The 25,020-nt window shown below is 34.4% G+C and overlaps 2 protein-coding genes across 7 annotated transcripts in view; one reads left to right on the top strand and one right to left on the bottom strand.

Moving 5' to 3' along the window:
- Positions 1-205: 205 nt before the first annotated feature.
- Positions 206-24,557, bottom strand: LOC143219174 (cysteine-rich PDZ-binding protein). 2 transcript variants are annotated; one of them, XM_076445075.1, is made up of 2 exons: positions 24,415-24,557; positions 206-984 (listed from the first exon to the last, which is right to left on the bottom strand). In XM_076445075.1, exon 2 carries the CDS (start codon positions 957-959, stop codon positions 657-659), a length of 303 nt encoding a protein of 100 aa, XP_076301190.1. In that variant the 5' UTR covers positions 960-984; positions 24,415-24,557; the 3' UTR covers positions 206-656. The 2 variants fall into 2 exon arrangements, with proteins under 2 accessions (XP_076301190.1, XP_076301189.1); XM_076445074.1 differs by lacking the exon at positions 24,415-24,557 and adding an exon at positions 1,227-1,501 and having other exon boundaries at positions 209-984.
- LOC143219157 (uncharacterized) overlaps positions 2,831-25,020 on the top strand; it is a 65,837-nt gene continuing 43,647 nt past the window's right edge. For all 5 annotated transcript variants that reach the window (XM_076445028.1, XM_076445027.1, XM_076445026.1 and 2 more), the window contains exons 1-3: positions 2,831-2,990; positions 20,948-21,291; positions 24,465-24,770. In XM_076445028.1, the coding sequence (XP_076301143.1) occupies positions 20,987-21,291; positions 24,465-24,770 (611 nt within the window). In that variant the 5' untranslated portion in view covers positions 2,831-2,990; positions 20,948-20,986. The remainder of the gene's footprint in view (positions 2,991-20,947; positions 21,292-24,464; positions 24,771-25,020) is intronic.

Raw genomic sequence — 25,020 nt, 5'->3', positions numbered from 1 at the left:
ACAAATACAACTGCCGTTTTTCAAAGGTATTTCATGATACCATCTATATATAGTATATACATATAATATAAAATTATTTTAACGAAATAAATCACATTGTATAAAACAAGAAAATGTTTTTATTACAAAATGATTGTTAAATATAATACATTTGTCAAATCCGTATGACATGAAAATATTCATTCAACTCTTACAAATCAAGTAACTCTCTAACTTAACGTTGTCATTTGTTATATGTAATATTGTCACACATACTCCAAAATATTTTACGACTTCAACTTACAAATAATACTTACAACTATGTCATTTAAGTAATAATAATGATGATAAGCTAATCATATACTTAATGTGCCTTTCATAGTTTATTCGTAAATCATAGTTTTGTGTGAAATCGACGAGATTGAATTTAATAGAACATCACATTTTTAATTTGTACAAAAGCTATAACAGCTTTTTCCTAGTACTTACGTATATATTGTTATAAAATGTTATCTTGTCTTGGATATTTACAGTCTATAATTTGAAAAAAAATATATTCTTTCCTGTAAAATTATACGTGATACGTATTCGCTTATATGTACTTAGTAGCGACATAATGTTTAGCTCCTTATCAAAGTGGTCTATGGATTTAAACTTAGGCATTGCTTTACAATGCGTTAAGTAGCGGACTGTTTGTAATTTTTTGTACTCATCAACTTTTTACCACACATCGCGCATATAGCTTTCTTATATGCGCACGATTGACAATAATGAGATCCGACTTGATGTACTTTTTGTCTACATATTCTACAAGTCTCAAACGTAGCAGTGTATGGATTAAACCTTGCTTTCGCTGCTGACAGTGCTTTATTTTCTCCGACTTTGCGTCCTCCGCTCTCCACAGTATTTCTTGCTCCGCTTTTCCATGGATCCGGAGTTATAACTTTTCCCAATTTCTTTTCACACTTTTCGCAAACCATTTTAAATCACATCCAAAACACCACTCTGAAATGTGAAATAGATTTTGTATATTAAATTATTGTAATACGCTTGTAGAAACTTCGAAATATTACTCCCTGAGGATTATAAAGTTTTATATAATCGATACGGGTTTTCGTAAACAAACACTTTCGCAAATCAAATTCGCCGTAAGCAATAGTTCGTTATGTTATAATTTTTTAAACTTGTAACGAGTATAAATATTATGCAATTCGAATGAAAAATGTAAGTGACAGCAAATACTTAACCTTAAAAATACTGTCCTCCTATATTGCAGAGAATAACATGTAGTCTAGTAGTATAGTCGATTGGTACGACAAAATACTATGGGCGACGCCACCAGATGGCGTGCCATTATTCGTTTATAATAAAAGTTGTAAATTATTTTGAAATTATAGTCGAAAACAGCATACAAAAGAGGAACCTAGTCGTCAAATTATATATTCCATTTTGCGATGCTATTTAAATTAAGGAAAGAAATGTATTCAGCTATAGGCGAGATACGAAAAACTGCAAGCGATCACAAGCGAGAATCTTTAACAATTTGTAGCCCTCTAGCGGCGATCAAAACACATTGTCAACCACTTCATCAATAAAAACCACGTATTCTGTATATGTATGTACTTATGTATATATGAACACGCATACAACTTTCAGCGAAGTTAATTTTATGTTTAACGTACTTATACATGCTATATTATCCGCGATGTTAAATAACTTCATTTTATAAAAAATACGGAATATTTAAATATAAATTTCAACGGTATTATTTACCAGTTTTAAAAATTCTTTCGATTGAAGATTAGAATAAGAATAAATACCTACAAATTGATTAATTTTATTTATTCTAAATTCTATTTTAAGATATTGTTATATTATTATTTATTATATGTCAATTGTGTTTATTTGACAGCGATTATTAAATACTTAAAAATATGGTAAGAATTTTACACATATTTTAGTGATTTTTATATTTTTGTAATAGCTCGCTTTACGAATAAAGTAATTAAAATTAGAATATATATGATTTTTTAACATTCAAATGTTTTGAAAGATTGAATTAATTGTAATTTTTTTCTTGTAGTTCATACCGCATATACTTGCACGTTACCCACTCTCCTTTATATCCACGGTTGTAATATTTAGGTGGTCAAAGTGGGGTGGACAAGTATGCGGATCGCTCGTGTTTATATTTATTTCGGAACATGAAACAAGCAAAACATAGACTCCCAAAAATTTATCAACAAAATCGTACATTGTTCTTACAAATTAATAGTATATTAATTAATATTCACATATATTATACTCTTTCTAGAGTGATCATTGCAATGCGTCCGTTTTGATTCAACCAGCCTTTAACACAAGTAGCCATTCACATTAATCTCGAACCGAGAAATATAAATCTACGGCTGCACCTTCAGGGAACGTTAACCTGAATGCAATTTATCGTTTCGATTGGTCTCTTATCACGTTATCGAGATGATAAGCTTATTTCTACCTGATCAACATTCCTACACACGAGGAAAGTCAACAAACCTGCTGCATCGGGCCGTAATTTCCCATTCGTCTCTTTCCCTCGCAAACAATCATAAATCTTCCGTTGTTTACCGTGGAAGGTTTAAAGCGGTCGATCAAACGGAACAGCTGAAAACTGGAATTCCTTCTGGCAATAATGAATTCCACAAATTCGAGAATTGGCGCTGACTTTCGGCGCTTTGATATGAGTCACACGATCAACCCTCTATCCGAAAGCGGTGAGCGATGCTGCGTTGGGGGGGGGGGGGGTGGAAAGAGCAGGCGGAGGGGAGGGGATTGGGGGAAAATTTGACGCTAGGGGTGGCGTACAAGCGCGGGCGCCATCTACTCGCTCAGTGCTTGACTATCGTCCGAAGGCCTGTGTACTCGCGATTGTATTACCAGATTATTGCGACATTTCGTGTGACAATTTGATTCGAGTGTATCGTGCCATATAACAAAGTGACCAGTGCACGCTGTAGAACGGACACAAAAAGGTAACTCGAAACGATCCGGATCCTCCGCGGTTTCCGAAGACGTACATTGTTCGGGTGGCTGCCATCCTCGATGCCAGACACGCGTTAACATGTTGGATCGATTTCTCTTTCTCACAAGTCGTGGATACGACGGGAAACTCCGGTGGGAAGACCTGATTACGGTCGTCCACCGTATTCTCGCCGCTAAATCCGCGAACCGTTCGCGTCTACACCCTGTTCCCCCGTTCAATTCCTTCGAGCGAGCAAGCATATCGAGGTTCCAGCAAGTTGAGTCACCCTCGAAACCCTCTGGCTAGACAGACGCCTACAACCCCGAGAGCCTCTGCTCTGTTTTTCCCTCGAAACCGCATCGGAACCGTTCTAATCGACGAAATCTCTCGCCGCCTCGGCCTCCCTCCCCCAACCCTCGAGAAATATTTTATTCGCCGTGTCCTCTGTTTTCGTCAGATCGGTGCAACCAATCTTCTATTCCGATTTCTCGAAGGCCGAGGGGGATGAGTCTGTCCCAACTCGCGGTGTAAGGTTCGGTCTGACAATATCGTACGTGTCCCCTGCTTAAGTGTCAAACTGGCACACTATACTCGACCGTACACGTCTACGGTGCTCCCCTTCTCCGAGCAGAACCGATGCGATACGCGTTTATATTTTCGAATGTTCTCCAATATTTTCTCTTTTGCACAACGAAGTTTGCCCGTTCATTTTGGAATTTCACGTTCCTCGGGTTTATTGTTCGTTAGCAGGAGCGGACGCGTGTGCAAGTACGAGGGCAGACATTTTTGGATTCTTGATCGATAATCTTTACACAATTAACGTAATTTTGGACACGTCGAAACTGGGGGCATTTTATTCCGAGCGCTCGTGCTCGTTTGCTGGTGTGCGTGCAACCGTGGCTAGCGATAAAATTAGAAACAATTTTAGGCTATTTATCGTCGAGGATTTTATTGTAGTTACAAACTTCATGGTGTAGGGATTTACTGAATTTATGCATTAATTATCTTATGTTAATATCCGCAATAGCTTTATCACTTATTTCAGTTAACAAATCGTTGTGTGTATATCATTGTTCACGTTATTAAATTCAGCTTGGTAAACTAACGTGAATAATGTAACAGCAATTTTTGATGATGTTCCGCAGCAATGAAGTTTTAATTGTTTCGTAAATGAAGAGATGCGCGCACGAGACGTGACGTTTTCAAATCGGACAGATATCAAACGTTGGCGTATAAATATCACCATTATTACAAGTTCGTAATCTAGAAAATGATTTGAAAATAGAAAATAACAATAAATAAATAATCTTGTGAAATAGAGCATTGTTCCGGTGTTGTCCTTGCACTGTGCAAAATTAGAAGCAATATCGTCTTGCCATTCTATCGTCCTACTTGCAGCATTTCTTATTGTACGAAAAACAATACTACACAACGACACGAAGCAAATAGGTTTCTTATTAGATGGGTCATCGTTCACACACGGCATTTAACATAACTTAAACTCTGACCAACTGAGCGGCTTAGTTCGAGAATTTATTGAAAGCGGCATTTTCCGATGATAAAGTATCGAAGTTTCCACTCGTGGCTAAGTCGTGTGGAACAAGAGGCTACAATGCGTGATAACAGTTTGATGGTAAAAAGAGAAAAAAACAAGTAATAACCGTTCTATAATATACCGAAGAACGAGTGACATTATTGGCTTAATCGTGAGATAACTCGAGTAAATATGCTATTTATAGACTCACAATTTCTGCGAACAATTGAGCATATGTCGGATACTGTTTATTCTTCGTGCACTGAAAGCTGAATACCGTGCAAGAGAGAGAGAGAGAGAGAGAGGGGGGGGGGGAGAAATGCATATCCATGGCAACCCACGGCGTAAGCTTATAGGAACCACCAATGGTGGGGGAATTTGACATGTTGTATCATAGGTGGACAATGCTACACTAGGCCCACAAAACTTCAACCTTTATGTGTTAATGTGATTACCTATGTACATATGGCAGTCCATTCAGTAATGGAGCGTGGAATGGAGCGTTTAAAACGCCCCTTTCCATGGAAACTGACTTTCCCCAACCCCTTTGTTGTCCTGTTATTTCACCTTTTTAACGCCTAATCGGCTACGCTCAACGTACAAACCAATCCTGGAACCACTCATCAGTAGGCTGCGGTTCGCTATGCAAAATAAGCATTTTAAGCGTCGATTACAACGAACTGGAACCACGTAAGAATTTGTTTCTCCCTTTAACACTAAACCTACCACTGGCGGTCAAGTGACCGGTTTTCTATTTTTCGTTTCGCAATTATTGATATTATGAAGTTACTTACATGGAAATTGTATACACTTCTTTGCCCAATCACATATTTTAATAAAAATTGCACGAAATGTAAATAAATAGAGGATTAAATTTATAAGCTGAAACATTTTTAATCGCTTTCCGTGCCCGGTAAGTTTGGTATTAATCATTTTAATGATTTGAGAATAATGTCCGGATACACTTAAATTCTATTCCTCGCTACCATTTTACATTTCACCTGCTCATTTTTGTCACAAATCCATGAAATCTGTAGCCTACTCGTCAGTTCTTTCATCGTTAGAATGTTAATCACTTAATTTTATGCATTTACAGTGCCTAAAATTATGTAAAATTCAGAATAAACTTTACTTGTCTCTTGCTGGCGAAAATCGAGATAATGGAGAGGTAAATAATTGAATTCGAGAGAAATAATTTATATGAAAATCAATTATTGAAATGGAATAACCGAAAGGGAAAATCTGTGGCAAGATAACGGAAGATCAAAATATAATTGTTCTAGAATAATTAATACTGGATCAAATTATAAATTACAGATAAATTAGCATAATTAATTTCTGGTTTAGCTCCAATAAGATTTTTAAAAGACGCATAAGACAACCGTTTGTATTCTTGTGTATACATACAAACTAGATCGCATAAATATTCTCGATCTAATTAATCATCCCTAACCCCAGATCGTATATTTTAGCGATTCTCTTAACAAGTGAAATCAAGCTGCATTCGCAAATCATTATGGAAACTATAATAAATACTCATCTGAGAAGCAAATTCAAAAATTCATTAATTTAAGACAATCATTAACTGGTACGATTTGGATTAACTCTTTTAATTTGGAAGTTGAAGAAAGATGATTGTTTACACAGTAGTATTAATCTGGATTATAAACTAAACAATTGGAAAGGAATTTTGCGATCAATCTTTTCCTCGGTAAATTATTATTGTTTCGATGATTACAAGAAACTCATAGTCAATGTGTACAACTACGTCTGCAATTTATTAAAAAAGGGTTCCCGAAGCATACCTTCCAAGTACATCAAGGAATGAAAGCACCCTTTCATGAAATATGAATACTATAAATATTCATAGTAGAACAGTAATATTTCAATGCAAAAATGATCTTTCGGGTCAACGTAAATGGTTAGTAAACATCGAATTTGTCCAGCAAATTAACAGTAAAACAGCTATGGCGAAAGACATTTTAAGGGATGTTGTAAAGGCGACATCCATAGCATTTTACAATTGTTTTTTGTTACTACTGCTATATATTTTTTATTGTATTTTTGTTGTACATTAAGTTGATGCAAGAAAATTGAAGAAGCACTCGGTCTTGTACGTACGCTAATGTGAGAGCCGACGCGACGGTCCAGTGTTAACACTTTTACAACCGATAGTTTCGACACGATTTTATAGCAGAATGCAGTGATGGTGCGCAGTGAAGGTAAATAAATATATAACTGGAGCATTTACTTGTAAATGGTACTTACTCTCTAACTTAATACAGACAGCTGATTGGAATTATCATTATTTACTACAAATTATATATATTACATTATTTAATAATTAAAAGTATAGATACAGTAAGGGTTGTTAGTAATTCATTCATTTCTATTTGGAGAGAATGACAAAGAAGTGGGTTCAAAATTCTTTGCAGACATCTACTGCCTTTTTTGTTGAGAATTTTGTAAACTGTTAAATTCAATTACTGAAACCTGGGCAATATTAGTTTTTAATTTTCTAGTTCTTCTTTTCTGCTGATAATCTTTTACTGTTGTAGTAAACAACGTTCTGGCGAAACGAACTAAAAAATATTCTTTAATTTGTTTAATGAAATATTCTTTAATTTATCAATCCAAATGAAGTCATCAGTAAAATGTGCAAATTTACCTATATTTGTTTTAATAAAAAAATGTTCAAGGCAAATTTTAGTTATTGGCCAAAATTTCAATAATACACTTTAAATAAATAATACGCTTCGAAATTAAAGATGAAATATTATTGACGTTTAGGAAAGAACTACGTCAAATTGCAACGAAATAAATCACTTCGATAATTCCTGAATAAATTAGTAATGGTTGGATGGATTGTGCATTTTGAAATTAATATTGTACAGTATTATCGGCCAAAAAATGATTATCGTAAAACACATTTTACCAACGTTAAGCTTTATAATTAACTTGACACGTAAACAGAGTGAATAATAAATTTTATTATTGAACTTTAATTATTTTATACTAAAATACATGCGTGTTGCGATTCAAAATACAATAGATCATAGGATAAAAGGAGAACTATGCATAGAATCAATTCTACTTATTAAGAATTAAGCTCTTGTAGTGGATTCAAAAAGTATATCACCATAAAATTTCTGATTCTCGAGAAATCGACGATATATAACCTGTTATAATTTCGTAAAAAACGATCATGTAGCAATAAACTTGGGCTCGTTATGAAGCTTGAAGATTTTATTCTCGCACGCCATTATTCATTCTCCTCTGACATATTTGTACGTGATGCGGTAGAGGGTAAACTCAAGACCGATTTTCGTCGAAAATGCTATAATTTGAAACCACTGTAAAATCATGAAAAAGTTTTCTTACGACATTTAATCCTTTGCGACATCGTAGCAATTGATGTACGATTTTTTGTCACCGTTTCATAGAACCAAATTAACAAACAAATTCGGTGGTATAAAGTTGATTGTACACCTTTCATTTAAACCTTAACAAGCCGACTAAAAAGAATCTTATATCAAGCTTTTTGTGTCGTGGTAAAGGGGTGATTTCGGTCTTCGAATCTACGAAAGATTCAATCACGAGAATAATGTTTTCAGAGACGCTTCTACTGATAGCATTTTCGAATCGTGTGTCTTCAGTTTTTCATCTGTCACGCCGCGCCGTGCGAAATTGTTTTAGGCAAAACTGAACGACGGTTAGTGAAAATAGAAGTGTGGATCTTTAAACTGAGACCAGGATGAATATTGGACTATTTGTTTCAACGGAGTCATCCTTGTTTAAGCATCTCCAGTTTCTCGAGAGACTGGGAAATTTAGTGTTCGAATATTTTTCAGATCCAGCGTAGATTAAAAGCAGAAATTCTTAACGGAGTTCATAAATATTTCAGTTGCCGCGCTCATTATGCTGCAAATTAGATGGAACGTAAAGAACGGACGAAGAAGGGGAGGACGGGAATAACGAATATGCACATGTCGCGAATTAATCATAAAAAGAAGGAGGGTCAATACAGTAGCAAGCTGTGCAACACTGAGGTGGACTTAAAATGTGCCGATTGTATCTACTGGTGCCAGTGACCTCCTATTGATTCCACGCTCAACGAAGCACGGACCAAACCCTCGTCCTCTCTCTCGGTCTGCATATACTTTCTCGTCTCTTCTCTCTCCCTCTCTACCACCCTCTCTCTCTCTCTCTCTCATTCTCTCTCGATCCTCCTCTTCCATCCACCTTTATGCTTCTTCTGTTGACATCTTCATGTTTTCTTCAAATCCGCAAGCATTCGTTTCTTTTCGCCTTTGTCCCGTTCCCTTTCGTTTGTTTCGACCGAAACACGTATTTCCCTACTATACCCTGACAACCGTATATCCCTTTTAGTCTCCGTTCTTTCACCATCTCTTCGTCCCTCTTTCTCTCTCTCCTTTTCTGTTCTTTCTCTCATTTTTCTTCTTTCTTACCGCTCTCCGTGTCCTATTACCGCATACATTTCTCTTCATCAGCTTCCTTCATCGCGCTGTCCTCTGCTTCTTTGTTCTCATTGCGTTTTATCGTTCCTGAGACGAACATATTCCACGAACACGACACATCATAGTTGTCGCATATAGAGCACTATGCGTGGGAATGTTCATACTATTATTATTACACTTGTTAGAGAAACTTGGTAATGCTGTTTTGAATTTCGTACTGATACTCGGAGGACAGTAATAATTAATGTATTCTCCCGCTACTTATCACGTACACCAATTTACTAACTAACTTCTTCGGTACGATATAATAGCAGTCGTAATATCGTTCATAGAGGAGGAAATAACAGGTAAAGGAAAGATATTGTTCAAGGGTAGAAAATGCGAGTGAAATGTGTTAAAATAGAAACCGAAGCAAATGCAAAATTGAAAGAATAGATTTAAGGGTAGGAAAGGCGAGTGAAATGTTAAAATAGAAACCGAAGCAAATGCAAAATTGAAAGAATAGATTTAAGGGTAGGAAAGACGAGTGAAATGTTAAAATAGAAATCGAAGCAAATGCAAAATTGAAAGAATAAATTTAAGGGTAGAAAAGGCGAGTGGAATGTGTTAAAATAGAAATCGAAGCAAATGCAAAATTGAAAGAATAGATTTAAGGGTAGAAAAGGCGAGTGGAATGTTAAAATAGCAATCGAAACAAATGCAAAATTGAAAGAATAGATTTAAGGGTAGAAAAGGCGAGTGGAATGTGTTAAAATAGGAATCGAAGCAAATGCAAAATTGAAAGAATAAATTTAAGGGTAGAAAAGGCGAGTGGAATGTTAAAATAGAAATCGAAGCAAATGCAAAATTGAAAGAATAGATTTAAGGGTAGAAAAGGCGAGTGGAATGTTAAAATAGAAATCGAAGCAAATGCAAAATTGAAAGAACAGATGTAAGGGTAGAAAAGGCGAGTGAAATGTTAAAATAAAAATCGAAGCAAATGCAAGATCAAACGAGTAGATTTCAGGGTAGCAAAGACGAGAAAAGTCTTAAAATAGAATACGAAGCAAATGTAAAATTATAATAAAAGAATAGATAATTAATTGAATAAAATGAATAAAAATGAAGATAAAGAAAATGAATATTGCACGTCAAGAATAATTATTGAATTCGACCCTTTAAAAGGCGTTTATCAAAATTTCAAACGAAATTTATTTCCAGGTATTTTAAAGTAGGCACTTTTACTGACGAAGTAGTGCATCGTAAAAACATAGACCGCGTTCTAATTCGGAGGTACCAACATTTAAATAGGTCACAAACGAATTTTTCAAATATACGTTCACGAGAATATAGCATTTCTCAAATATCTTCGATACTGAAAAATTTATGTGAGATATCATGCAAATCCAAAATGCATCGCGTCTGAGTATAAACCGTGCTTGAAACGTTGAACGTCTTCCTCGAAATAGCGGTTTCAATATCATGAATAGACTCCCGCTCTTTATGCAAAATTAGATGTGGGTGCACAAATTTCAAGACGTAGGAGTTGAATATAAATTTATATTTTTCACTAATAAAATTTCAATATAACGGAAATAATATACCAATACTCTGTTTGTAAAGTTTTTTAAACTGTTCACTGTTTTATACTGCAGCTATTCATTTTTGTCCTGAATGCATACAATCCGGAGTCTAATCATGAATATCTTGAAGACTGAAGAACAAATTTAACTAATACTTGTTCCAGAGGATTTGTCAAATCTATTTCGTGAAATCTGTAACCTGTTTCGTTCAAAAATCTGTTAGGGTAACTGCACCAGTGAATGAACAAAGACTCTTTTAAGAAATTGTTCAGGAAGATATTTTATTAAAAAAAAAAAATGTGAATTAAAGGAATCTCATATATGCCAAATGGCTCCCTATACTTCATTTGTCAAAAATAAAAATGAACACAAATAAAATGAAATTATTATTATTTTTCTTTATTAAACGTTAAATAAAAAATATAAAGAATACCAGTCAATGAACACTACATTCTAGTAATTGAACAATGATGGTCCAATGGATGAACAAAATTACTAAACAATATTCTCCTATTTATTTAACTCTTTAATCACAAAAAATCCCCTAGAATTAATTTTCTTTGGCTCCGTTATCTTTGTTGAAACATCCTGTCTCTTGTACCAAACCGTATCTGAAATCTCTGGCCATTTCCATACCTTTCCTTTTTCGCATTCTACCATTGTTGTCACTTCATACTCTTCGTCTTCTTCATTACAAGAAGAAGAATTACACTCTCTGTTCATTTACTGGGCTATGAGTAACAAAATATTCATTTTATAGCTATTTTTGTGATTTATATTCAATATTTAAACCCTCCTACATCTATATTGTTAGTAACTTTTATCTCATGTGCAAAAGAAAAGTATAAAAACTCACGTGTAAAAGAAAAGGTCGTGTATACATACCTTACTAGTTTTAGCTCTGTCGCACACACTCAACGCACTTGGTGTAAATAGGCCATCTTAGAAACTAATGGTCACGTGACCAATATAAACCAATAGGAATACAGCTACGAAAAAGAGTCATATATTCCATTGGCCCAAGAGTCATTATCGCTAGTATGCCGTGCGGCTTAAAATTTGTTGAAATATACAAAAGCGTTCGTTTACTGGTGCCCGTTTATTCACTGGTGCAGTTACCCTATGTTCATATAATCGTCTAATAGCCGATTCGATACTATCACGTTCGTCCGTTTAACCCTTATGTTTTATTTAACATATTTGCTCAAATTCTCAATTTAAGACTATTTAAATTAATAAATTAACGGGCAAAGAATGGACACATTCAGAGAAATTTTGTAATATTTTGATTAACCCGGGTACCCGGTTGGCCACACAAGGATTAAACAAAAACATTCTTGAACGAATTTTTTTAGACGGCAATTTCCTTATAGACCTTGACTGCGGTAGAAGCTTAAAAGTTTCGAAAATATGACTCGCGTCGCGTCGTCTTGAAAGCATAGTAACGTGTTCGTTGTCTAAATGGAACATCCCTTAGAATCAGCAACGTGACTATATGGAGTAGTTTTGTCTAATTTCCACTGTTTCGCACAATTCTCTGTCCTTCTCTTCCTATTCTCTTCCTTACCACCTACCGACTAAAAGATAGCAAGACCCGCCTACTGTCAACCCCGTGATGTGGAAGGGATGACGGGACAATTATAAAGAGATTGTCAAAGCGCGGTTATGGAGAGACAATACTTTGATTAGTTTGAGAAGTCCACTTAATGGCGACCGCGATAGTGCTCTCACAGTAAATAACACAGTAAAGGAACGTTTATTCTACAAAATTGCTAATAGAACGTCGCAAAATTTTAAAATTTCACGCGTATTTCCCCTTGAACTACAAATATGATTAAAACATTTTAATAAGCTTCTATGTAATTTCCACGAGAGTGGAATTTAAAAGATATGGAGATTCCTGTTCTGAAAACGTTTCCTTCACGTTTTAATATAATAAATTAAAGCCACGGTGTAAAGTATGTATGGCGCTTCTAACTATGTAGCGGCGCTACATACAAAAATAAATCGATTTCCATTCTCGGGGAAATTTATTTTGAGGATACGCCGTTAGACGCGGTTGATCGGTGAGGCGCTACCAGAGTATTTCGGGTATCTCTATGCATCCCCAATGCATATTTGCACGAAGTATAAGTATTCTTATAGAACTCTATTAAATATCAGCTTTATATTTCGTACAGAAACGAAATAAATTCGGATGTTTTGACTTCATCAACCTATTCAACTTAATCAATCAAATTTGATTGCATTAATTCCATATGGAATAATCCATGAAAACGTGAATGGCAATCGACTTTAACTGATTTTATATAAATGATTGAAAACATTAAATTGTAGTGACCTTTTACAGTTACGATTTATTCGAGGTAAATGACTAAAAACATTTAATTGCATTGATTCGTTGCTTGTTTGCATTTTAATTGCATTTGTACGTATTCCCCAACAGTGAAAAAGCTGAAATAATCGCGACGGTATGCGTAAAATTTGTATGATGTATTTTAGGTATTTAAAACTGTTTCATAAAATAATTAATTCGCTTTTAACGGAATAGAAAACTGTTAATAAATAGCAACGACAATGTTTTAAAAGTGCATAGACATGCGGGATGTTGATTTTTATAAATCAACTGACAATTTTTCAATCTAAAATTTAATTTAATTCGTTCAATCTCGTTTAACATTGAAAAGCTTGATGTATACATTTTGCACAACGTGTTGTGACATTTTACAACTGGGCATCTTTTATGATCCATCCACACGCTGTGAAACGGAAGTGACTAAATTATTTAAAACGAGACATATATTCGCAGCTATTAGTTGAATAAGTAGACAGCAGATTTGATGCATTCACGAGCAAAAATTATATTAACATCATTTCAAACGTATAAACATATTAAGAGAAGCAATAAATTTCTGTTGCACTCCTGTGTTGCGATTCAGGCAGAACATTTTTTATTTTACATGAAGATCCGCTGTCTAATGAACGATTTCACGAGATTAATATCACACTAGTCAAATTAGCCCAGTCCATAAAAAGTTTGACCAATCGAAACGAGTTTAAAGAAGTGAGGTAATCTTTTTAATTGAAGGAAACATTTTTTTGTGCAATTTTTCGTGCTAATTTGGATTTTTCTATGAGTACTTGTATGTTAGGTATACATTGTTCAATCGAACGATTAGTGAAAAAGATTAAGTGAACGCTGTAATGCAGGTAAGTGATTATCCCAGTGACACTTCAGCCAGGTTTATAATTTTGAAGTTTCTACACAGAATAGTTCAATGTTATGTTCAGTGTTTACACCGTATTCATTTGTTGAGCCTGAATCTACGTTACTTATCGAAATAAGAAACCTAAAGAGGACTGGTCGCCTAGATCTTATGAAAAGAGATAATGTAGACGCGAAATGGTGCAGAATGGATTCAATTGCAGCTTTTGTGGCGTTTGATGCCGTTGTTCGTGCCAAAATGCACAACGATGTTGCTTTTATGTGCAGCAGCTGTACAAGTGATTCCAATGATCCCTAAAATAACAAATATAACACTAAACCTATCGAGCTGTAAAAATAGCTTGCGTCGCTTTATAAAAATGACATTATAGAATTTATATGCATAGAGTTTCTGTAATCATTTATAATAATATGTGTATGTGTGCTTGAATACAAAAATATTCCAGTGAAAGCATCGTTATAATTTCAATAATTGCAAAATAAGAAATCAGAAACCGGTTAATTGACCGGCGGTGGGTAGATCGAGTGTTCAGACAACAAACCGAAAATAATAACTAAAATTCACCGCGAGATGAATAACGGATATCCAATACCTTTGCATTTTTTTATAAAATTCTACTGCATCAATTGCACAAGTGTCGAGCGTGCCGTAACATCCCTGATTTATTTTCAAACCAGATAAACATTAGCTTTAGGGAAAGAATTCTAAAATTATCACGAACTCGGCCGGGTTTACCCCGCGTTATATCTTTTTCTAATCTGCACGGTCTAATTGAGAAATATGTTTTTCAACGTTGAAAGTTTGCAAAAAAAGAAAGACAATAACGCAGCATCTCCTGCCGTTGTTCAGGATCAAGGGCGCAAGGTTGCACACTGAAAATATCATGCGATGTACATACTCCACCTATCAATAACTCAATCAATAACTCAGTCACCAGTTTATGTTTACTTTGGGACTGACCGGTTTTATATTTATTTACTGCATCGCTGCAAGAGTGCCGCCACGAACACATCCATGCGAAACCATATTGAATTTATTGCTTCGCTTTATGTCTATAAATAGAGCTTGTTGTTCATCTACTGTACACCGACTACACGGGACACTTCCATAAAGCCCTCCCTTTCCAAACACCCTAATATTCGAACGTTCTACCAGCCGGGTGATCTGCTATCTAAACAGAGTATTCGTCCAGCAATAAATAGGTCGACCAGGTAAATTCAAATCGCAACGATTCACGACGAAATTCTATGCAGCACGATGAAAAATTCTGCAACCGCGAGCTCGCATTTACACTGGCGGACAAAAGAAAGTTTAAAATTGGAATTCCTGTTATACGAGTGTTAATAACTTTAGCGATAAGAGGTTTTTAAAATGCTGATAACATTCGTCTAATTTAGGGCATCACCTCCTCCACACTATACGACATCAAACTTCTATCGTTTCTATTGTATTTTCCATCGTGATAATATTAACAACTACACAGTACACATTTGTTGATATTTCTCCTCACTTTTGTGACAATATTGACTTTAACTAACATCTGCGTCATTGGCGTACATATTCGTTCTATTTGTTTGTCTAAAACAGTTAGGCAGTTGTTGTTATTGTCAACAATACGTACACGCGTAACAATATGTACAAATTATTGACATACGAAGTGTTTTCTTACTTTTAAATTTTTTCTACCGAGGTACAATAAACAAGAATAATAAGAACATTCATTTTCATTTTTGTTTATGATGTAAATGGGTCAATTACACAGATGAGTAAGAATAATAGAATTGATTCGGATCGTTGATCTGTCAGCAAAATATCGACTACAAGGTCACGATTTTGTTGCATTAGATTTGATTAGAAAAACACCTTTCAATATTTTCTCTGTAATTCTGACATGCAAAGAAACCAATTGTTTTAAGTTCTTAAAAATATTGAATTCGTATGGTCCAAGATTTAAAGAGTTCTCGTCTTTTTAAGAGTGTCCGAATATTAACAAAGAGTCACTGTATACGGAGGAAGTAGAATTGGTTGGTCGTGATCAGACGTCTTCGCCGCACATTTTCAAACTCGATTTTAAATTTATTTATTATTAAGAATATATATATATCGTGATACGGGCATTACTCAACGGTTTGAAATGTTTTTCACAATATACGATTTTAAATACGCCAGATCACATCATCAAGAGGACTACGTGGCAGTTTCATGTGAAAAAAAATACACGGTTTGAATGTTCATAAAAAAAAATTCCCTGCGAAACTCGTTCCCGGCAACGAGCCCTGTTTTTAAAACTTAATTGTTCCGGGAAGTTGCGCCGTTGTTATTCGTTCTTGTTCTCGCACGCGAGAGTTCCGAAATAAGTGAATAACCTCGAAAAATACGTTTCTGCTCTGTCCGCATCGGTATCATAGAGGGCGTTCAGAGCATTTAGAAGAGAAAAAAGGTTTTAAATTATTCTACAGAGTGACGCCGGATGGGCGGTTCAACCGAGCAGGAAGTTATTTTACAACGAAAAATAAGTCGGAAAAGAAAGGATAAAATTTTTCGTTTAACTCTCCAGCGCACGAGTTAGCTCCGTGGAGATTCATAAAGAAAATCGTTAGTCTTTTGTTCTCGTTTCACTACCCGGGAATTTTTGAACAGCTTCAATGAATTATTTGTTCCATTTACTGAATTTTACGCGGTTAACCTTGTAGGTATACTCCGGATCTTTATGCAAGGTAAAAAGTTTGTGCATCAATAGCTAGACACAGCAGTTACATATAAATTCCGATTTTTCACTAATAATTTTAATGCAGTGAACATAATATACCAATACCCTTAATGTCCTCAAATCTTTTCGCTGTTTTAAATCGCACCTACACATTTTCGTTAAAAATGCATAAAATCCGTAGTCTACTTATAAGCAAAGCGAGTTGTGTCTATTTATAAAAATGTAAATCAAAGATAGTGTTCGTGATAGCGTTGGTGGGTTGGGTGTGCTTGGTGTCTGCTCATGGCTGATCGTTTCTACTTCGTTCAAGTAATATGCACGCGCATTTTGATCTAGACATGGACTTTCCGAGCTGTAGCCCAGGGCCCCGTTCAGTAAAAGAGCCCCATCGCGGCCGAAAAAATAAAAACAATTTAAATTAGAAACTTAAAATCATTGATGCTTGAATTAATTTTGGTTAATTGGGTAGGCCCCCAAACAGTGTTAGCCCTGGGCCACAAAATTAACGGTACGCCGCTGCCATTCAAACTCTATTTTCTTTAAAGTGAAACATATAACATAAACAAATTTTCTGTTACGATTTCAATCGTCCAATCATTGACCGAATTTTTTAAGAAACTTTGAATTCATTCGTCACTGATATATCTATACACATCGTTATTAAAAAGAAAACTACTTTTTCACTTTTAACAAATATGTGCGGATAGTCAAGGATACGATTTGAAACGTGAAGCAAAGAAATTGTTCACAACTTGTCTATCAATTGCTTCTATACGAAGAAAACTAATTTTGATAAACAAGACGTAGGTTTGAAATCATGAAAGATGCAGCTAATTAAAAAATGTTGATTAATTGATGATGTGTTTTTCTTTAGATTATGTAATCTTATGTAATCATTCGTCTAAGTATTTTGTCAGACGGTTCACAAAGTGTTCAGTAATATTTTTGAACATGTGGATGCAATAATTTTATCAAGTAGAGACGTTCGTTTTACACATTTCAAGCACGAATGCGGCGGAAACCTGTAGAAACATTTATTGAGCTCACATGTTGCGGAAAACGATTTGCTCGAAAACGAAGTAACGTATGAAAACTTCAATTTTTCCTCCTTCACTTATTTAGCACGTACCATTTTATGAAGGGATATAAACGTTCCGATAAAAGAAGTTTCTGGTACCGAATTTCATTTGACCCAATAGAGATTATAAAATCTGACAGATGTGTTCAAATGTTGATTTGATAAATGAGTCACCGATTTATCAAACTAATTAACGCTACGAAATAAAAGGAAGAGAAAATTCATAAAACAATCCCATACATTCTATTAGAAAACTCTTTTTGATTTTTATCGTCCTTCCTTATTAAAGGAAGAGAAAATTGATAAAATAATCCTATACACATTCTTTTAACAGACTCTTTTGGATTTTTATCGTTTACTGATACCAGGCCTCAATATTAAGAAAATTAAAAATATAAAACGTCGAGTATATCAATCGAGTGCTTTGCCACTAAAATCTGAGAAAATTAAAACTCGCTTTAGCTTATGGAACTCATCGTCTATCTACATGCGGAGTGTTCGGCTGCAAACGGGAGAAAATTTAAGGGATGGTTCTCCAGGACAATATGAGACGAAAATGAAGAGAGTAAAAAAATTGCGATTCCGGTTTTGCAATCCGACTAACAGTCGTGTAAAAAGATAATATGAAGATAATCGTGTATAGATCTATGTATAGATCTATGTATAGATTTGTGTTGTCTGATTTATATACCAAATTGAAATTTCGATGGAAAATATCGGTAAGCGAGGTGTTACAAAATTGTGCTTGATATCGACCCATAACCGTAACCTGGAAAAGGTATGAAGGCGCCCAAAGGCAACGGTGCAAAACCACCACTGCTTACTAATGAAAACCAAGTTTTGTTGTAACTCAGAATTATACAGTAGAAGATTCATCGAATAATGACAATGACAAATATTTTTCTGATCAAAAGGAATCGAGAAAATCGAGTTTCAAGTTCCGCCAGGTTCGCGTGCTATAGTATATGCACAAAGTAGAATTGGTTTATCATGGTCAGACGCGTCAGACGATTCCTATGCAATATCACTGCGTGTTCGCTGCATTTTCAAACTCGATTTTCTCGAAAAAGGGGCTGCCAAACGAAAAATTGTTATTCCTTTTTTTTCGACTTATTTTTGCATGTAGTTATTTGTTATTTTCGCACTATGTATATACAGTGACTCCCACAAACATTCGGACACTCTTAAAAAGGCGATAACTTTTTTAATATTGTACTATGCGATTTGAACTTTTTTTGGAAGCTAGAGCCAATTAGTTTACTACAGAATGTGAAAAAAAATTTTTCCAAAAATAGCAACTGATCGGAATTGTAGAAAAAATACTAAAAGTTGCATTTTACAACTTTTTTATGCAGGTATATATTGAAAATTTAAAAAATACGTTTTGTAGATCTTTGTGAATTAAACATGTTCTGAAAATTTCGGCAAAATCGGTCGACATTGCAATGAGCTACAAACGTTTAAAGATAGTAAAAATTGCAGATTTTCACGATTTTCGGCCTATAACTGCAGATTCTTACATTTTTCAATGCCTGTCGCTTTTTCCGCATCAACCGATTTCGATGGAACTTTCACAGCGCATATAATTGACACAGATCTACAAAACGTATTCTTTAAATTTTCAATATAGGCCCACGTTAAAAAGTTGTAAAACGCGACGTTTAGTACTTTGTATACAATTCCGACCAATTGCAATTTTCAAAAAAATTTCTTTTCACATCCTGTAGTAAACTAATTGCTCTAGCTTCCCAAAAAAGTTCGAATCATGTAGTCCAATTGTAAAGAAGTTATCGGCTTTTTAAGAGTGTCCGAATATTTGTGCAAAAACAAGCATTCACATGAAAAAATTGGACAGTACATTTTCGGCTCGCTTTCTCATTCAGAATCGTCCTGTTTCTGGTTGTACTCTGAATACCAGAACACTCTGGGTATTCTGAGATGTATGATGTACGTCTCCTTTCTGCGACACGTTATACAGTCAGACACCTAATACTACTCCTTGCGGAAAATATTCGATCAAAATCGTGAATGTGATTGTTGAACCAATTATTTCGGCGAATATTAAACACGAATAATAGTATACACATACTTATGTATATAATATTAATAATGATAATAAAATGATGGATTGCCCTGCTTTTTACCAAATATTAAATAGTAAACTGTTTAGCTGTACCAGAAAATTATACGGACTCCGAAATAGCATAACAAAGTAATAGAATAATTTTTAACATTTTCATCGGGGCGACGATGACAAAGACATTGTCATAAAAATGTTCTGAGAATGCTTGAGGATATTTAAATCTTAACTCTTAACATCAAAACATACCTCTTAAAGATGACTTTTGTAATCTTGGACCGTACGATTTGGATGTCTCGGAAAGTTAGATTTTGTTGTATTAGATTTGATTAGAAAAACAACTTTTAGTATTTTCACTGTAATTCTGACATACAGAAAATAATTGTTTCAAGTTCTCAAAAATATCAAAGTCGTATGGTCCAAGATTTAAAGGGTTCTCGTCTTTTTAAGAGTCACTGTATACCCAGGAAGTGGAATTGGTTGGTCATGATCAGACGCGTCAGATGATTCGCATCTACTAGCTCGCATATTCGCCGCATTATCAAACTCGATGTTCCCGGAAAAAAAGCTTCGGATCAAAAAATGTCCGAGGGAAGATTTTCTATATAATATAGTAAGTAGTAAGTAATTTTTTTATCGAAACTAAGTCGAAAATGTAGAATCACATTTTTACATAGGAGGCTTCGTTGTCGAGGAAAGATAATTTGAAAATTCAACGAACACACGTGTTATTGTTTTGTAAAATACATATTCCAAAGAAAATGATGAAGAAGTGGGAACTTTCCTGAAACACATCGATCTGGTATGCCGGCGAAGGGTTAATGGAAATACTTACTATCTAATTTAACGTATAACCTCAGCTAGATATTTAACCCTTTGCACTCGAAGCAATTTTAATTTGATAATTAAACATTTCTTCCTAGCTAGAATATTTTCATTCCCTATGATTCTCTTTACATTTGATGCATATGAAATTGGTAATATGTGATACCTCATACAGTACCTAAATGTTTATTAATCGATTGAATACCGACATGTTTAATAATGTAAACGATACTTCAAATAATTATACGAGTGCAAAGGGTTAAACCTACTAGCAATAAAAATAAATATTCGAATAGGAATGATGAAGAAGCGGGAATTCGTGTGGAATACAGCGACCATGTACACCGGGCGAAGGGTTAATGGAAATATTTTCCAATGAATAATTTCATTGATAGACACATGGTTTGTTTGATGGAACAATTTTTGCCAGGGGTAGTATAATGTTGATGTTTCGGTGTATTACAATGTTTCAGAATGGACAGGCTGCTGAAAGATATGAATGTGACGTGGCGATGACAAGCCTGATCTTGGAAAACGCAGACTTGAACCGACTTTTCCCAAAATGTCGGCCTAGGGGTGGCCCACCCCCGAGTCCGGGGGCCTCCACGCAGATCAGTCAGCCGCATGAGAGCCTCTGCCAAAAGGAGGCCGCCTCTGTTACCACCAACCTCACGACTAGCCTCACGAGTACATTCGCGACTACGTTCGCAAACACTCTCACAACCACCCTCGCAATCGCCTCCAAGAACACACATTCGAACCACTCACGCGCGATACCGGAAGACATGATCGACCTCGAGCGCGACATTTCCGATAGGTAAGCCAACTGCGATTTATAGCTTATTAACCATCGTCGGATACATATCATTGATACGCAATCAAATACTTCATTAACAAACCATAATATTATTTTACACCAACGATTGAAAACAGTTACAGGGGAGAGTATCCTAATTTCGACCAACATCTTAAACACCATATATCTTCAGAGAGAAAAATATTTCAAGAGTTAGTAATTAGTAGAGTGTGGGTCTTTATGCAATTATTAGTTTTGAAAATTTTCAAAAATTCTAGGATATAAAATATGACAGAATTCGGTACGATTTTAATTTATGTCAAATCTAAAAAGGCCACAGAAAATAAGATTTTATTCGATTCCAGATTTTTAATATTCGTTAAGGATCTATACAATATTGATTAGGGTATAGATTATTAATAGTCTGCGGATTTTATGCATTTATGACAAAAATCGGTACGTACAATTTAAAACAGTGGAGATATTAAAAAGATTTAAGGCCACCAGTGTATTAGTTTCACCTTGATAAGATAATTAAAAGAAGAATGAAATTTTTATTTGACTCCTGCGTCTTATAATCAATGCAAACATTTATTATTTTGCATAAAGTTCCGCAGTCTAATTATATTAATAAATATTAAGGTTTTTAGGATCTATACAATATTGATTAGACATTTCTTACTCCTCGCAGTGAGTACTATATTTCATCATAGATCAGAATTGATATCAACATAACTACAGTGCAGATTTTATGCATTTATGACGAAAATGGGTGGGTACGATTTAATATAGTTGATTAAGAGACGTTGAAAACACCAATGTATTATTTTCAACTTACCAAAACTATTAAAGCAGGAAAGAATTCTTTACACGGCTCCTGTTTTTCAGAAGCAATGCACAAAATTTTGATGCATTTATGGAGAAATTTACTAGATGAAATATGAAAAATTTAGTTTGGAACAGTCTTCTGCTTTACACATGTAAAGTCCGAAATTATAAGTGGAAGTTATCAATAAATAGTTACCAGTATTGGTGCATGTTTTTCGTTAATATCTCCTTAACAAGGCCGCGGAGAACATTTTCGTAAAAAAAAAAAAACAGTTACTTCGTATGACCTTAGGAATTACCCTTTTCAAGGAAATGCAATATTTTTGGAACACCCTGTATGTATGTATAGGAATCGACTGATGCGCCTGATCATGATCTACCGGTTCTACTTCTTGCATATACTATAGCAGTATAGCACGTGAACACGACGGATCTTTAAACTCGTTTTTCTCGAAAACGAGGCGTGAAACAGAAAAGAAATGTTATTTTTTCTTTTCGACTCACTTTCGCGTTTAGAATTACTTCCCAATCGGTTGTCCAGGGCATGCGGGACACCCTGTATATGTATGTTAAATTAATTAATGAAAATTCATCAACGTGCGTTTCGAAAGATATTTTATAGTGTTTTTATAGTTTTGGACGGATTTCTAGCCATGCATGCGGAACAAATATTTGGAAGTCTTTTAAATTGCCTTCCTTTCTATACTAGTTCTTTTGCGCGACGTGCCAAACAATTAGAATTTAGATCAGGAACTATCGCGCTACGTGTACGTTTATGTTATCCTGTTGAAACATCAAATTTTCGCCAACAATTGCTGGTTCGAGTTTACTTATTTGTTTAGCTATTGAAACAACATAGACAAACAACAATACATTCTACATTATAGAATCTACGAGATTCAATTACTGCTTCAAATATCATTGTACCTTCCCTACCTATCTACAATCTACAGCACACACTGTGGAACATTTAGATCCTAACAGCGGTAAAAAATATTTTCTAATTGAAATAATATGTCTATCCTTTGCCTTTCATTTCATTCAATTAGGAGGTAACTTGTTTGTTCAAGTACAACTGTAACAAATTTTTGGAAAACACATAGAAAAAACAGACATCTCTATTTGAAATCGTATAAAATTTAATGTAACTACAAAATCTGTATTTATATTTTTTAAGACTACTTAACAAATTTATTTTAATTGAATTAAACAAATATTTACTTATTTACACACTCGGGTCTAAATTATTTTTATCTATTTGAACATCTTTTACTACTTTATAACTATTGATACTAACTTATACATACATTAATATAAATATAAGTTATAATTAATATTAATTTAAAACACAAAAGTAAAATATAATTTCAAAAATGTTGAAGATATACTAAAATGAAAGGTACAATTTAAATATCTGGATTAATGAATCCCACTACAAATTAGTTATGTTAAACAAATAACAGAACTGTAAATAATAATCCTAGTTTTCTAAAATTTTGAAGGGGGCCATTTGAAAGTTGTGTTGTTACGTTGCTGTTAATAAATTCATCACAGGGTGTTAAAAACTGTCATCTTATGCAATGCATGTTGGATAGAAAAAGGTGGGATAGTCATGTACTATTTAGCTTTCATAACTTTTTTTCCGCTCACGCAGTTTATAAAAGTCATGAAAACAATTAAATTGGAAGATGGATAGCTTAATAGTTTTCATACAGATCAGTTTAGCAAAGAACTGGAAAGCGTGTCCATTCGAATGACTTTATAGTGTTCATTCTTGCAAGACAATAATAATATATTATTTTTCTCATTGTGTAGAATAATTACAAAAATATATTTATTGTTTCTTATGCGTTTAAGGTTGGTACTGGAAAATCATTTTTAATTTAATAAATGATATTACATGTAAGTGGTCACAATAACACATTGCTTAAATTTAGACATCGGAATAGGAGTTTTCAGATTTAATATTTCTAGCTATAGACATAAAATAATTCTTAAAATACTTGATTAAAGTATTTATAAATAGTAATTATATTTTTGTGTTGCAACATTTACCTAAATTCATTACCAGGCTATGGATTTTATGCATTTATAACGAAAACTGGTATGTAGAATTTAAAGCAGTGGACATATTTCGAAAATTTAAGAACATGACCGTATTAGTTTCAGTTTAATAAAATAATTAAAAGAAGAAACATTTTTTATTTTGCATAAAGATCCGCAGTCTATTCGTTACTATAGGCATCAAGTTATTTGAAATCAAAATTCATGAATAATTATAATTTAGAATAGGTAATTAATTATAACACCTTTTACCTTGAGTATGTAGAATGATGTTTACACCCAGAAATATTTATATGTCACAGGGCAACGAGCATGGTGTCCAGTTTCGCAGGTGATAGTCAACTGTCCGTTGGAGTCAGTGGTGGCAATGGCAGTATTAGTGGTCCACTTGGAACATTTAGTTCACTTGGCACACTCAATGCAAAACCACTTTCTTCGAGCTCTTCGTCTGCCTCTGGGCGCAGTGAAGATGCTCCGCAGTATGGTAGCCTTCCAGGTAGCGATCATCAGGGCCACTCGCAACAAGATGATAGCGGGCCTGAAGAAAGCCCCGTGTATATTTTGACATCCGCCAAGGGTGACTTCAGTTACAAATTAACAGATTCCAGGTAAATTTCTTATCTTTTCAAGTATGCAAATTATAATTGAATAAGCAAGGAAGTATTCCTTTTACATTGTAATAATAACAAATAAAAAAGTATTCTTCTTAAATTTGAATCAGACACTGTATGTAAAGAAACTTGATAAATTTGTTTAAATATCTGATTTAATAAAAACTACTATCAGATTTATTTGGAAAACGAAAAGATATCATACTTGTATTACGGATTTTCATTGAAAAAATATGCTAAAACTTAT

Source organism: Lasioglossum baleicum, unplaced genomic scaffold (assembly GCF_051020765.1).
Source record: "Lasioglossum baleicum unplaced genomic scaffold, iyLasBale1 scaffold0021, whole genome shotgun sequence".
Taxonomy (NCBI): Eukaryota; Metazoa; Arthropoda; class Insecta; order Hymenoptera; family Halictidae; genus Lasioglossum; species Lasioglossum baleicum.
This window is presented reverse-complemented; position numbering and strand designations above follow the sequence as displayed.

What these genes read in the sequence shown, in the direction of transcription:
- LOC143219174 (XM_076445075.1), bottom strand. Translation starts at nt 959, where the DNA reads ATGGTTTGCGAAAAGTGTGAAAAGAAATTGGGAAAAGTTATAACTCCG.